Source organism: Mobula hypostoma, chromosome 9, assembly GCF_963921235.1.
Source record: "Mobula hypostoma chromosome 9, sMobHyp1.1, whole genome shotgun sequence".
NCBI lineage: Eukaryota > Metazoa > Chordata > Chondrichthyes > Myliobatiformes > Myliobatidae > Mobula > Mobula hypostoma.
Genome location: NC_086105.1, coordinates 107,657,752 through 107,672,743, shown reverse-complemented (window position 1 = coordinate 107,672,743; position 14,992 = coordinate 107,657,752). Strand labels below are relative to the sequence as shown.

At 39.7% G+C, this 14,992-nt stretch overlaps 1 protein-coding gene across 2 annotated transcripts in view; it reads right to left on the bottom strand.

Annotated features, from left to right (window-relative positions):
* Positions 1-389: 389 nt before the first annotated feature.
* The window catches only part of grifin (galectin-related inter-fiber protein), a 48,653-nt gene continuing 34,050 nt past the window's right edge, over positions 390-14,992 (bottom strand). For both annotated transcript variants that reach the window (XM_063057426.1, XM_063057427.1), the window contains 2 exons: positions 5,077-5,239; positions 390-622 (listed from right to left, as the gene is read on the bottom strand). In XM_063057426.1, coding sequence (XP_062913496.1) covers positions 458-622; positions 5,077-5,239 — 328 coding nt within the window. In that variant the 3' untranslated portion in view covers positions 390-457. The remainder of the gene's footprint in view (positions 623-5,076; positions 5,240-14,992) is intronic.

Here is a 14,992-nt window from a genome sequence, read left to right as displayed (position 1 = left end):
TTCTTGAACCTAAATAATTTCTGCTCCAGTTTATTACTCTGTATCTTAAGGCTAGATTACTTCAGGTTCTTCATTAATGACTTTGCCCACATTCTATTCATAAACTTATCCATAATTTAGTAAGCATGTGTTGCAGATCTTGTTTCTTTTCAGGTAATTAGAAGACATTTTTCTCTTAATGCCATTTTATTTAAAGCCATTTATTTATTATCCAATTCATAATTTTGTTATGCTAATAGTAAGAGTTGTTACATCACATGTGGGAATTCCATCATAAATTCATGATTCACAGCAGCTTCTACACCTTCTGGAATGGTCACTGTGGTATTGGATCTGTGATTAGATTTTGGTCTTCATTAAGGTTGCCAGCATAAGCTTAGTTTCTTCCTCTAAACTCTTCCATCCAGCACGCTGAGCAATGGCGAGAGGATTCCGGGTGCTAAGTTATCTCACAACATCACATACAGATATTTTTGGTGATTTCCACTGACGAGATTTTGACATCATTCAGAATTTGGAATCTGGTGATGGAGCTCAGGTTCTCCACACGATGTTTGAACTGACAAACTGCACTTCCGTCAAGCAAAACGTGGAAATATTCTTTGTCGGAATAAATTTCTATCTGTCATAAAAACAGAATAAAGTAGCTGAACTCTTTGAACCCATGGAAATTATGTTGGTTTAATTGCAAAGTGTAACTTAGCTGAACTTACCCTTCAAAAACTAAAGGTTGTATTTTGACTATGTGCTTAATAAAGTGGAAGTCAGGAGATTACTCACATTCTCAACGCATTTGTATGTAAGGAAAATGAAGCACAGGAGTGCTGCCCCTCACAGTCAGATGCAGACCTGCTTTATATTGAAGAAAGCATTGCTGCACTGTACCACTGATGTTGGCAGAACTTGAAAGGAACTGGGCCGAACTCAAGAGCATGAACTGACAGGGTCAGGAAACAACAGCAAGTAGCCAATGCCCCATGTGTGCCAATAGAAAGAAAAGTAATTTGTCAAGTCCCCATATGGAGTCCTTGAAAATCGCAGGCCCTAGGCCAGCTTCTCCTTCTGAGATCCCTGAATGTGTCAGTTTACATTTTCATTCCTGCCCCTTCACATTGACCATGTTGTCACTCCTGTGGGTCTCATGTGGGAGGCAGTGCAGGTAAAAGTTAATGAAGCCTGACAGTTAAACAGCTTGGGCTTCACATTCAGCTGTCCGGAGAGGATCTCTGCGTGGTTTGAATAAAAACTTGGAGCCGAAATAAACAAAGTTGAGTTCAGCAGGCAATCGAAATGTTGGAAATTGGAAACGTACCTGAACCCTTCATATGTTTTTGTTACCTCATCATTTGTTTGTACTGAATTTGTATTGATCCTATTAGTTGCCTGCCTTGAATCCGATCTTTTGTTTTCAGATGCGAGTGAACTTATTATGCATTTCAAACAATTTCAAATGATTGTCAGCAATTAAAGCTCCTCATTTGATTGTACTATTATCAGGATAATGAGTGGTTATGCTTTGTATCCAATTCAGTCCTCACCTTTGCTTTCTATAAAACGTGGCATGGTTTTGAAGAAAACAATTTGCTTTAATTCACTTGAAGCCACTTTCTATATCAACCACTGAATCTCATGCTGTTTTTCACAGGCATTGTAGACCATGTACTGTAGTTATGCACTGGTCTGTACCTTTATGACCTCCGTGTTCATAAGCAAATCTATTTACAGTATAAATGGCTGACATTACTGATAGGGTAATTATAAGTGTTTATACAATAAATCTCAGTCCACATTGACCATTGGACTTGCCTTTTCAACTGGCTTTACACTGGACACTTTGGAAAATGATTCCTCCTCTGCAACTGATCCATGCTATTTGTCATACTCTAGTTCATATCGATGATTATGTGTCTTCAGTTACCATTTTATTACAAAAAAATGTCAAGTTTAAAATTTTGTTCCCCTAAAATCCTCTTTCTGAGGTTGAAAGCAGTCTACAGCAATACCTTTGTACAGTGTGGAGAGGTATCTGTGTCATTGAAATCATTGCACTGGATTTCACCTAGAAATAACACTATATTATGAATATTATTTTCTTTGGTGTCCATGGCTTCTGTAGTGCATGGTTAATCCATAATGTGTATATCATAGTTCCTGAAAATCTACAATACTAAACTACAGACCTGGCTGATTTGATGTACTACTGAAATCCCACAGTACAATTCTAAAAACACAAAGCCTTCCTTATGCCTCCTGATCAACATTACTGAGGGAATTAAACTCCTCTTCTGATGTTCGAATTGTTAATCCTTACTAAATGAGGACTGGCTACCTTAATTGTCAGCACAGTAATGGGAACTGCTGCTCAAAGGTGATCCATCAGGTATGAAACATAACAGGGGGTGAACGAACTGCTGTGTAAATGTAAGCTTTCCCTTTCTAATTTGCATAATCAAAGTTTGGCTGGACACCCTGTATAATTCAAGTTGTGACCATTTCCAGTCACACAGAGTCCTCTCCACACTGTGTTAACTGCTAACCATTTAATCCTCCAAACTTTGAAAGTGATTTGATGCTACAGAAACATAACTGGCAGATTCTCATAATCTTACTCCATGATTTAAGAAATCTTGCCCGAGTAAAAAAATATATATTTATAGACAAAAATGCACTTAGGTGTTTCAGGTGTGATCTTGGTAGGGGTATGAGAAAATGACCTTTAGCTAGTTTATTTAGCTAGGTCTTTTGAGTATAATTGTCTATAATGTAAAATTCTTAACACTCTAGTTTCATATAGATTTTAAAAAAGTGTTTTTCTTGTAGGAGTAAATCAACTATAATAGGGTGGATTCTAATGATGAACAATATGATGTGGCAGCAGAAATATAATGTATGTTTTCCAGGGGAATGCGTCTCTTTCCCACTATCAAGGATGAGGAAAATCAGTTAGGAAAATAAAGCAGCATGCAGAAGGCAGCAACCCTCCAGGTGTAACCTTCCACAGTGTATCCAAAAATAGCTCAGATGCTTCAAAAAATAGAGAGAACTCATGGCACAATTGTATAAGGCTACAATTGTTAACTTTGTTAAGATGATACAGTGCTAGAGCAGTCTGTCTCTCTTAACCCTACCGGCTGTGTTATAGACGTTCCTCTGAAAAATTAATGTCCCTATGATTAGAAAGGACACTTTCAGTGTTCTCTGAAAGCACAGCTGGCCTCTGACTGCATTTGGTTCCTGCAGTTTTGTTCAGCTTGGGGAATTTCTAGAGTGGATCAAACAGGCAGAGGATGGAGAAACAAATCTCTGCAGCTTCCCTGACTCCCCTTCAGTGTTTGAATGCAGACTGATTTCTTCACTGACACTTGCACTGCTGTGTGGATGCAGCTCACAATATGTTTAGCAAGTAAGTGTACCAGATGTAGAATGTAAGACAACCAGGAATAGCATTACTGACAATCAGCAATGCTTTACACGGTTCTGGTCATGTCTTACAAACATGATTGAGTCTTTTTTTTAAGAGCTGCCAAAGATTGTTGATGAGAGTAGTGCAATAGATATGTATACAACACATTAATAAATCCTTTGGAAAAGTCTCTAAATGGTAGGTTGATCCAGAAAATGAAGGGACATGTGAACCGTGGAGACTTGGTAGACTGGATCGGCAATACAAAGCCGCGGATAATGATGGAGTGATGGAGATTTGTAACCATTGGCGGCCCACATATTGGGAAGGGTGTGGAGGCTTTAGAGCAGGTGTAGGTGAGGTTCCCCAGGTTGTTGCCTGGATTAGAGAGTTTGAGCTTGAAGGAGAGGCTGGACAAACTTGGATTATTTACTCTGGAGCTCCTGAGGCTAAGGGAAGACCCAGCAAAGGTACCTAAAATCGTAAGAAACATAAACAAAAAAAGTCACAGGCCTTTTATCCAGGGTGAAACTGGCAAATACTAAAAGGGATCACCTTAAAGTGAGGAGAACAAAATTAAAGGAGATTTCAGAGGCAATATTTTCCCCATGCAGAGAGTGGCAGGTGCCCAAAACATGCTGCTAGGAAAAGTAGTGAAGCAGATACAACAGTAATGTTTAATAGCCATTTAGACAGGCACGTGAACAGGCAGGCAGTGGAGGGAGATAGACCATGTGCAGGCAGGTGGGAATAGTTTGGAATTGCATCATGGTTAGCACAGATGTTGTAGGCTGACGAGTCTGTTCCAGTTTTGATCTGTACTCTATTTTATGTTCTATGTACTTCAACCTGTATCACTTCATGGGCAAGAAATCTGCCTAAAAATTCAATTTTTCCCTTTTTTTTGAGCAATAAACTTATGCTGGCTATAGGAGTAAGGCCCAACTGGAATCACCACAAACAAAATTAGGAAATTGGCCAAACAAACTTTAAAAGACAAAATACTGGCAGTTTATATCCAAGCAACACACATCAGAGTTGCTGGTGAATGCAGTAGGCCAGGCAGCATCTCTAGGAAGAGGTACAGTTGACGTTTCAGGCCAAGACCCTTCGTCAGGTCCTGACGAAGGGTCCTGACGAAGGGTCTCGGCCTGAAACGTCGACTGTACCTCTTCCTAGAGATGCTGCCTGGCCTGCTGCGTTCACCAGCAACTTTGATGTGTGTTGCTTGAATTTCCAGCATCTGCAGACTTCCTGTTGTTTGCAGTTTATATCCAGATTTGTTTGTTAAAATAGGATTGTGTAGATCCTGATGGTAGCTTCATTTAAAGCTCTGACTTGCTATGCTGGTCACTAGGAAGAGGTGTGGAGATTAAGGGAACTCTCCTTAAGAGAACAATATACTGTAGCTGCATTCTGCTGAGATGAATGAAAACACAGAAGAGAGGGGTCACAGTGATACTCTGTGAGTATGAATTATTCTGAACGATAATCAACCCTCACTGAGTCTGATGCAGGATGAAGAATGAGGCATTAGCTCTGATATGCATGACATAAAAGAATCACTGAAGGTGAAGCTTTGTCTTCCCAAGAAAGAGATGTTGCAAAGTTTAGAGCCTCACCAAAAGAGTGCTATGTTTAAATTGTGCACTGAATACCCCATGGATAATTACCTGGAATGGCTCTTCAGCCTCGAATGGGCATGTCGTGCTCTGTTCCTCTTTACCCCATTTGTTTGCAAGGTAGGAATTACACACAAGCAATGATTCCGTAAAGCGTGGGTTAAAATGAAATGCTATCTCTTCGCTTCTGTCACACAGAAAATTGATATCAAACCTATTGGCAAAGAAACCATAGTTAGATTGCATTTAATTCCATACATTATTGTCTAAGCTGATTAACTAGGTTAATCCTTCACGAAGGGCAAAAATGTAATTTTTCTCTTTCCTTGATTCCCAACTCATGATTGCTCTTTTGGTAGCATACCTTTCCATGGATATTGATTGTTACACTATTGGCTTTCAACAATTTACCAACTCTCAAGGCCAGTATCTTGGCCACATAAAACAGTGGTCCCCAACCTCTGGGCCATGGACCGATACATTGCCGCAAAGAATGCAGGGATGCAGCGGTAGACGGAACGCACCCAGCACATCTTTAAGAAAAAAAACTGAAATCAACAAGCTAATTAATTAGGTGCGGCCTGGCACGTAAATGTTGGCCCAGATCAGAGGCGACACTTACGTGCTGGGTGGCACCTAATTAATTAGCTTGTTTATTTTGGCTTTTTTCTTAAAGATGTGCTGGATGCGTTCTGACTACCACTGCACCACTGCATTCTTTGTGGCAATGTATTGGTCCGCGGCCTGGAAGTTGGGGACCACTGACGTAAAATATTGACCTTGAGTAATAGTAGTTAATTTATTTCACTCACAAACCTGATCCAATATCTACCATCAAAGTGTTTAAGATAGGCAATCATGGCTGGTTTATTCTTTTATGATTCATTGGCATAAAGCAATTTGTGGTCTTCCATCAAGCAGTGTAAATTACGGATTGACACAGGATGAATATCCATAAACTAATGACATTTTTCCTCAAAATTTTTGAGGAATTCAACACTTCATGTAAAAATCAGTTTCGTAGACAGAAGACATAACTGATAAAATTGATGATTACTTTACCACGCCATCTCTCAGTTTAAGTGCAAACTTGGCACAGTTGGTAGTATTCCTGCTTTCGTGTCAGAGCATGAGGAACTCCACTGAATGGGTTAATAACATAACACTGAGAGAGGTCTTAATTGTTTAAATGCTATCCTTTGTGTGAGATGTTAAACTGGCATCCATCTGTCACAGATTCAGCAGTTAATGCCCAAGGGAACGTTAAAAATAAACCAATGCAATTTAGAAGCCAACATAAAGTTTGGCCAGTATCCTAACCACAGCTTCTTCTGGTATCAACACAACTAGATTAAACTGGTCACCCCCTTTAAAACTCTGGGACAACTGCACATGTAAAATGATTGCTTTCAAAAATTCCAAAGTAAACACTGAGACAAGCACTTCAGATGCTTCATCATGGAGAATGGAGACTCTGTTTACATATGGATCTTGTGAACATTTTAAGTATAATACTCCACACAGAAAACCAATGAAATATGTACTGTCGACATATGTTATCAATAGTCTGTGCCGCAGAATCAATCTTCTCCCAAAGCATAACATAAAATCATCAAATTTTGTGCTGATGGGCCCATAGGTCATTTTATACCCGGCTCAAAATTTTGGAATAAATGCCCCTGTCATTGCTTCCTTCCTGGAGGCATTAACTTGTACTTCAGGCTTTTCCTGACCAGAAGATTAATCTGTGTCCTCAGGAGTCTGGTTGAAGTCAACACAACACTGGAGTCAGTGAATTCCAAAAATGTTTTAAATCTCAACAGCAAGTACAAATGCTCATTTCAAGATCTAGGGATAAGGGGTTACTAACTCCCATCTGTGGCCAGAGATGAATAATATAACAAGTCTAGGACAATCATATTCAGTCCATCATTCTTTTAATCCTCTGGGGAAGGATTTTCCAAGGATATGTGATCTTGTAAATCAATAGAGGTTAGAGCAATTTTAGAAAAAGTTCAGATGTTTTACACCATTGCCATGGACCGGCCAAAACAGGAGTTCTTCCTACCTTGCTGCCTGGCTCCCATAGTTATTTACATGAAAGCAAAATACAAGAAACTCTCAGCAGGAGAGGAATATGTGGAAGAAAGACAACAAATAGCATTACATATAAAAGACCCTTCATCAGCACTGGGAAAATAAGGAAATCAGTTAGTTGTAAGATATGAAAGAGGGAGGAAAGGGGTAAAGGAGATACCTTCAGTAGGCTGAAGCCAGGGTTGTCTAGCTGATTCCAGTGTTTAATGTGTCATTTGGTTGCTGAAGCAGTTAGAGAGAGATGATAAATGATTGGACATTAAAGCTATAAAGAACTGGCCTGTCCTGTTCCTGAAATCCAAGCCAGAAAGAGAATGTTGGAAATGTGCTCAGCAAGTCAAGCAGTTCTGTGATAACATTACCACAGAAATGGCAAACTCCGATTAAACACAGGAACCATTTTTTTGATTGCAATGTTGAGTTCAAAAGGCTGCATACAGAAAAAGAGGTGCTGTTCCTCAAGCATTTATTGGGCCTTGTTGGATCAGAGCATGACAAAATGAATATAAAAACAACTGGAAGCTCAAGGTTACCCCAGGGCAAGTGGTCATCTAATTTGTGTTCGGTTTCTTCAATGTAGAGGAGATCATATTGTGAACACAACTTGCTATAGACCTGACTGCATGACGTACAAGTCAATAACAGCGTCATTTGAAAGGACTATTTGGATGGTGGGAAGGAATGAGGTAATGTGATGGTGTTGCATAGCAGCATGCTATAGGAAGGAGTGATTAGAGATGGAAGGGAGGAAGTAACACGGTTAATTGCCCCTGTTGAAAGGTGAGGGGGAGGGAAAGGTGAGTCTAATTGTGAAATCTTGTCAGAGTTGATGAAAAATTGCGAAAGTTGGTGGTTGAGAACACAAGGGTTAAGATTAGAGACAAAAGAAATATTTGGCTTACAGTCAAGGGCTCTGTCAACTGTTGTAGAGGGAAAGCCTCAGTTAACGGAAAAAAAAATCTCTATTTGTCTTTCCACAGCTACTGCCTGACCTGCAGGGTATTTCCAGAATTTTGTTGTTTCTTTTAAAGTCTGAGGGATCTGCAGCTTTTCATTTTTGATTTTATTTGTTCCCTGTTGGCTAACTGCACTCACTATCAATCCCATTCCTCTAGCATCCAAAGATACATTCTGGTATTAACCTATCCCTAACTTTCTAGTCCATAACCAAGCATTGATCATTGGTCTCACCACTTCCAAACTCAAACCCATCAATATCTAGGAGTTGTTATAAAGCATTTACTGAAAGGGACGACACATACAATTGTTGGCTGCAGGGATTTTAGATTTTCTGAAAATGGTCATAGATTGATTTCAGAGTTGAAAGTGTTGTGGGGAATAATCTAATATTGGAGGTATATTGACACTAAAATAAAATACAATATTTATGAGATAGATGAGATAGATATAGTAATCAAAGGTTTTAAAATATTCACTTGTCAGTAGTGGGTGCAACTGTCAAGGTAATTTTGTAAGAAGATGGTGATGAAAACCATTCTAATCCACAGTTAACTGTCTGATTGTTGTGCTGAGGAGAAATGGAATGACTTCCTGGGGCCATTTTGGAGTTAACCCCATTATTGTTGTCTGGCCTCACATCTTGATTATCCAAGTAATATTTGCTCTGCTAATGGACTTTAGTGAAAACCAAGTAACTTCATAAAACAACGGAATTTAATACTCAATGTTACTGGCACTAGTTTTGTTTTATTAGGGTTATTTCTTTAGCTGAATTTAAATTTTCCAAGCTGATGTTCTGGGATTTCAACTTATTTATCTCACGTGTCTCATTTGTCCAGTGGTCTGGGTTAATTATCGATTAAATAAACCGCAATGCTGTAGAGTCATAGAGTCATAGAAATGGACAGCACAGAAACGGGCCCTTTGGCCCATCTAGTCCATGCCAAACCATTCAAACTGCCTATTCACATTGACCTGCACCAGGTCCATAGCCCTCCATACCCCCTACCCATCCATGTACTTATTCAAACTTTTCTTAAACATTAAAATTGAGCTCACATTCACCACTTGTCCTGGCAGCTCATTCCACACACTCATGATCCTCTGACTGAAGAACTTTCCCTGCACATTCCCCTTAAATTTTTCACGTTTTACCTCTAACCTCTGGTTATTGTCCCACCCAACCTCAGTGAAAAAGTCAGCTTACGTTTACCCCTCATAATTTTGTAAATTTCCTCTCAGTCTTCTACACTCCAAGGAACAAATTTCTAACTTATTCTATCTTTCCTTATAACTTAGGTTTTCTCAACCTGGCAACATCCTTGTAGATTTTCCCTGTACTGTTTCAACCTTATTTACATCTTTCCTGTAGGTAGGCGACCAAAATTGCGCACAATACTCCAAATTAGGTCTCGCCAATCTATTATTACATGCCATCTCCTGAACTCAATACTTTGATTTATAAAGGAAGTACTTTGATATATAAATATCCTGTTGCGTTTGGATTCAAGTTTTATATACAGTGGGATGCAAACGTTTGGGCACCCCGGTCAAAGTTTCTGTTACTGTGAATGGTTAAGTGAGTAGAAGATGAACTGGTCTCCAAAAGTCATAAAGTTAAAGATGAAACATTCTTGTCAACATTTTAAGCAAGATTAGTGTATTATTTTTGTTTTGTACAATGTTAGAGTGAAAAAAAGGAAAGGAGCACCATGCAAAAGTTTAGGCGCCCCAAGAGATTTGAACTCTCAGATAACTTTTACCAAGGTCTCAGACCTTAATTAGCTTGTTAGGGATATGGCTTGTTCACAGTCATCGTTAGGAAAGGCCAGGTGATGCAAATTAGATTAGGTTAGATTATGAGGACACGCAGTCCTCTTTTATTGTCATTTAGTAATGTATGCATTAAGAAAATGATACAATGTTTCTCCAGAATGATATCACAGAAACACAAGACAAACCAACTAAAAAAACTGACAAAAAACACATAATCATAACATATAGTTACAACAGTGCCAAGCAATACTGTAATTTGATGAAGAACAGACCATGGGCACGGTAAAAAGTCTCAAAGTCTCTCAAAAGTCCCATCATCTCACTCAGACAGTAGAAGGAAGAAAAAAAAACTCTTCCTGCCATGAGCTTCCAGCGCCGCAAACTTGCCGATGCAGCATCCTGGAAGCACCCGACCACAGCCGACTCTTGAGTCCGTCCGAAAACTTCGAGCCTCCGACCAGCCCCTCCGACACCGAGCCCTGAGCACCATCTCTGCCGAGCGCTTTGACCCTGGCCCCGGCAACAGGCAATAGGCAAAGCTGAGGATTTGGGGCCTTCTGCCCGGAGATTCTTGATCGCACAGTAGCAGTGACAGCGAATCGGACATTTCAGAAGTTTCTCCAGGTGTTCCTCCATGCTTCTCATGTCCGTTTCCATCAAATCAGGATTGTGCATGGCCCCTAGTTAACACATACGATATCATATCGGAGCGGCCGCGCGCACTGCGTTGTGCCGCCATCTCAAAGCTTTGTAAATATCCTGACTCCTCAAACCTTGTCCCAACAATCAGCAGCCATGGGCTCCTCTAAGCAGCTGCCTAGCACTCTGTAAATTAAAATAAATGATGCCCACAAAGCAGGAGAAGGCTATAAGAAGGTAGCAAAGCGTTTTCAGGTAGCCGTTTCCTCAGTTCGTAATCTGATTAAGAAATGGAAGTTAACAGGAATGGTGGAGGTCAAGTTGAGGTCTGGAAGACCAAAGAAACTTTCCGAGAGAACTGCTCGTAGGATTGCTAGAAAGGCTGCTGAAACCCCTGTTTGACTGCAAAAGACCTTCAGGAAGATTTAGCAGACTCTGGAGTGGTGGTGCACTGTTGTACTGTGCAGCGACACCTGCACAAATATGACTTTCATGGAAGAGTCATCAGAAGAAAACCTTTCCTGCGTCCTCACCACAAAATTCAGCATCAGAAGTTTGCAAAGGAACATCTAAGCAAGCCTGATACATTTCAGAAACAAGTCCTGTGGACTGATGAAGTTAAAATAGAACTTTTTGGCAGCAATGAGCAAAGGTATGTTTGGAGAAAAAAGGGTGCAGAATTTCATGAAAAGAGCACCTCTCCAACTGTTAAGCATGGGGGTGGATCGATCATGCTTTGGGCTTGTGTTGCAGCCAGTGGCATGGGGAACATTTCGCTGGTAGAGGGAAGAATGAATTCAATTAAATACCAGCAAATTCTGGAAGCAAACATCACACCATCTGTAAAAAAAAGCTGAAGATGAAAAGAGGATGGCTTCTACAACAGGATAATGATCCTAAACACACCACAAAATCCACAATGGACGACCTCAAGAGGCGCAAGCTGAAGGTTTTGCCATGGCCCTCACAGTTCTCCGACCTAAACATCATCGAGAATCCGTGGATAGACCTCAAAAGAGCAGTGCATGCAAGATGGCCCAAGAATCTCACAGAACTAGATGCATTTTGCAAGGAAGAATGGGTGAAATTCCCCCAAACAAGAATTGAAAGACTCTTAGCTGGCTACAGAAAGCGTTTACAAGCTGTGATACTTGCCAAAGGGGGTGTTACTAAGTACTGACCATGCAGGTGGCCAAACTTTTGCTTCAGGCTCTTTTCCTTTTTTGTTATTTTGAAACTGTAAAAGATGGAAATAAAAAATAATCTTGTTTAAAATATTAAAGAAATGTGTCATCTTTAACTTTATGCCCTTTGGAAATCAGATCATCTTTTACTCGCTTAGCCATTCACAGTAACAGACATTTTGACCAGGGATGCCCAAAGTTTTGCATGCCATTGTAGTTGGAAAAGTATATTTTTATTAAAATTATTTTCAATTCAATTAAGCTAAATGAATATATATGAGATGATTTAAACTTTACTGAAGCAGAATTATCATCGTAATGTTAATATTTAATTTAATTCACCCATGGAACACCATGAAACATCAATGATTTTGGATAATTATCCAATAACTGCAAAAGAACAGGATAATCCTTCAGCAATCAGAGCGGATTCATCCCACAGCAATGGCAAACTCAGTCTTTGAGAACATACTGAATTAGTGAGTTTAGTGACATTACAGGCTCCAGTGTTCCCTCTAATTTGTAATGTCCTGTGTGCGCAAAAATATTGTGCTCTGCAATGTTTTGCCCAGTGACAACAAGTGCACATTGAATTTTATATATCGAGGTATTCAATTTAACAGCTAGCAAAACACTGTCAATAAGAACTTCGATCTTGTCTGGGTTTGACCATTTTCGCTCTTGTTCATCTGCACTGTCACAAGACATACATAGCAGGCCCGTAGTGAATAATGCAAGATTTTCTTTCTGGAGTTTTTGCATAGCATACATATATGACTTGCTTGCTAAATGATGCTTTAGTAGGTCAAGTTTCAGAATATCACTCCACTTCTCACTTGCAAATTCCTCAGCAACTTCTGCATCGTGACAATACACAGAGGTAACACCAGTTTCTATATGGTACATAAATATTTCTCGTAGCTGCACGTTCCTGACCTCAAGAGTTTCCGGTGTAGCAGTTTCTACTGTTTCATTAAGCCATTCCACTTTAAATGACCTAGCAGTTCCTTTGCTTCTTTGGATTTTGACATGGTGATTCAATAAATTCTTCAATAAAAACAGTATAAATAAGGTCAGTTCTCAGATCTGCAGACAGATCATCGCAAACTCCATGTTGTCAACACTGTCCATATCAGAAACTAGAAAAGGTAATGTGATTGTGAAGAATACTTGACATGCCAACAAGGTAGAGGGTGACAACCTTTTGTGCACAATTTCAATTCCTTTGTGTGCTAGTAGCAAACGATGAGTGCACACACACACACGCCACCTTAGAAGGAACATTAACCAGCTCCAACTTTCCACTTTTGTTCCAATATTGGACAGCAAGGAAAGCAAGGAAACACACTCAAAATGTTAGAGGTGCCTTGGATAACAGAGTGAACTATTTATCATGTTTTATGAAATTATTTTTGAAATCATTATTGGAACTGTCCAGTGTTACCCTGAAAAAGTTTCTGAATTCTGGCCAAATTAGGTAGCTGGTCTGAACATAAACTACTCAAATCAGCCAGATGTTTATTTGACAATGCACAGTGTGTATTTGCAAACAGAACAAGATTGCAGTCTCTCCTGTCCTCCCCCTTCCAGAGCAACATTACATTCCCAGTAGTAGCTCTCTGCCATTTGATGTTAAGTAAATTAAGCAAAATGTAAATATTGTTGGCTCCTAAATCATGCTGCTGCATCAACATTAACCAATTAACAACTGTACTTTGACCAAGGCTGTTTAATGGAGTGAGATGTACAAAGAAACCCCAGATCTAATGACAGGCAGAGAGAAAATGCTAAATAATGAATTGGAGACAGTAGGACAGGGACTGCTCTTGTTTTACAGTGCTTGCATCCATGCTGAGGGCAAGTGAAATGATCTCATTTAAACAGCGTAGCACAAAATAGGATCGTAGGCAGATCGCTGGTCTCTTCTCCTCATTACAGAAATGTTCCACCCCAGGCAACATCCATCACCTGATAGAAATATATAAGATTATGAGACACATAGATAGGGTAGTCAAAACCTTTTACTCCTTTTAGGATTATCAATGACAAGGGTTTTTTAGTTTAATGTGAGAGGAAGGAGTCTTAAAGATGATCTTCTTCTGACTTTTAATGGCGGTTGGCAGTCCAATTTAAAGGTGGATTACTGCCACCAACTGGACTGAAGTGTAGTGTAGAGAGTTAGGAAATAAAACCCCTACTAGCTCTTTATTGTCCTTATTGTCATTTAAAGTTAAGTTGGACAGCTATATGGACAGGAAAGGAATGGAGGATTATGGGCTGAGAGCAGGTCGGTGGGACTAGGTGAGAGTAAGAGTTCGGCACGGACTAGAAGGGCTGAGATGGCCTATTTCTGTGCTGTAATTGTTATCTGGTTATATGGTTTATTAAATGAAAACTAAATTACGCCAAAAAGCCCTACAGATTGTAAATAATCAAAGAAAATATTGTGAATTAAACTGAAGTATCTTTCACAACTTAGTAATATTTTTAAATGAAAACTATTAACCCTCAGAGATAGTGGCACAGCTTGCATTTGCTTTCTTTAAACCTTACAAGGTTTTTACCAAGGGAGTGGTTGATACCTGGAACATGCTGCTATTAGCTGATACAATTTCTACATTTAGACAGATACTTGAATAGGCAGGACATAGCAGCATTGTTCTAATGCATGCATATGGGATTAGCGAATATGGGCAAAATGCCGGCATAGGTCTGGATTTTGTTTCTATGTTGTACAATTCTATGTCTCTGACTCTATGATATCCTGGTAAATTCACTATACATTCTGCAGTGGATTCACACCTTTCCTACAATGTGACAAGCAAAAGTGTACACACGGGCAGATTTTTCTTAAAGCCATTAAGTAAAGCTAAAGTTATACAGGAAAAGACATATGCAAATATCTCCGAGATTTGATGTGTTCCAGGAATTGGCATTGATCTGGTTATCATCAGACTATACTGGGTGTTCACTCTCTCTGCCCCTGCCTCGAATATATTTGCATCAGTGGCAGTGATGGTGTTGCAGCCATATCCCTAAACAAGAGCCCCGCGAGTTAGTGTTGATTGACATCTCTTTGATGTGTTTCAGTGCGTTTCACAATGAGCGAGTGGCTGATCGAAATACAAAGGAAATGAAGGTGGAGGAATGGGAGAAAATTCCGAGTTGAAAGGACAGTGGAAGCTGGAGAGACAAAAGAACGAGGAAATGTGCGAGTCTAATTTATGGATTTTATTTGAACAATTCAGCTGGTAGGAGGAGCTCCAGGCTCTGATCTGCTTCTGCCCTTGTTTGATATCTGGGCACACCTG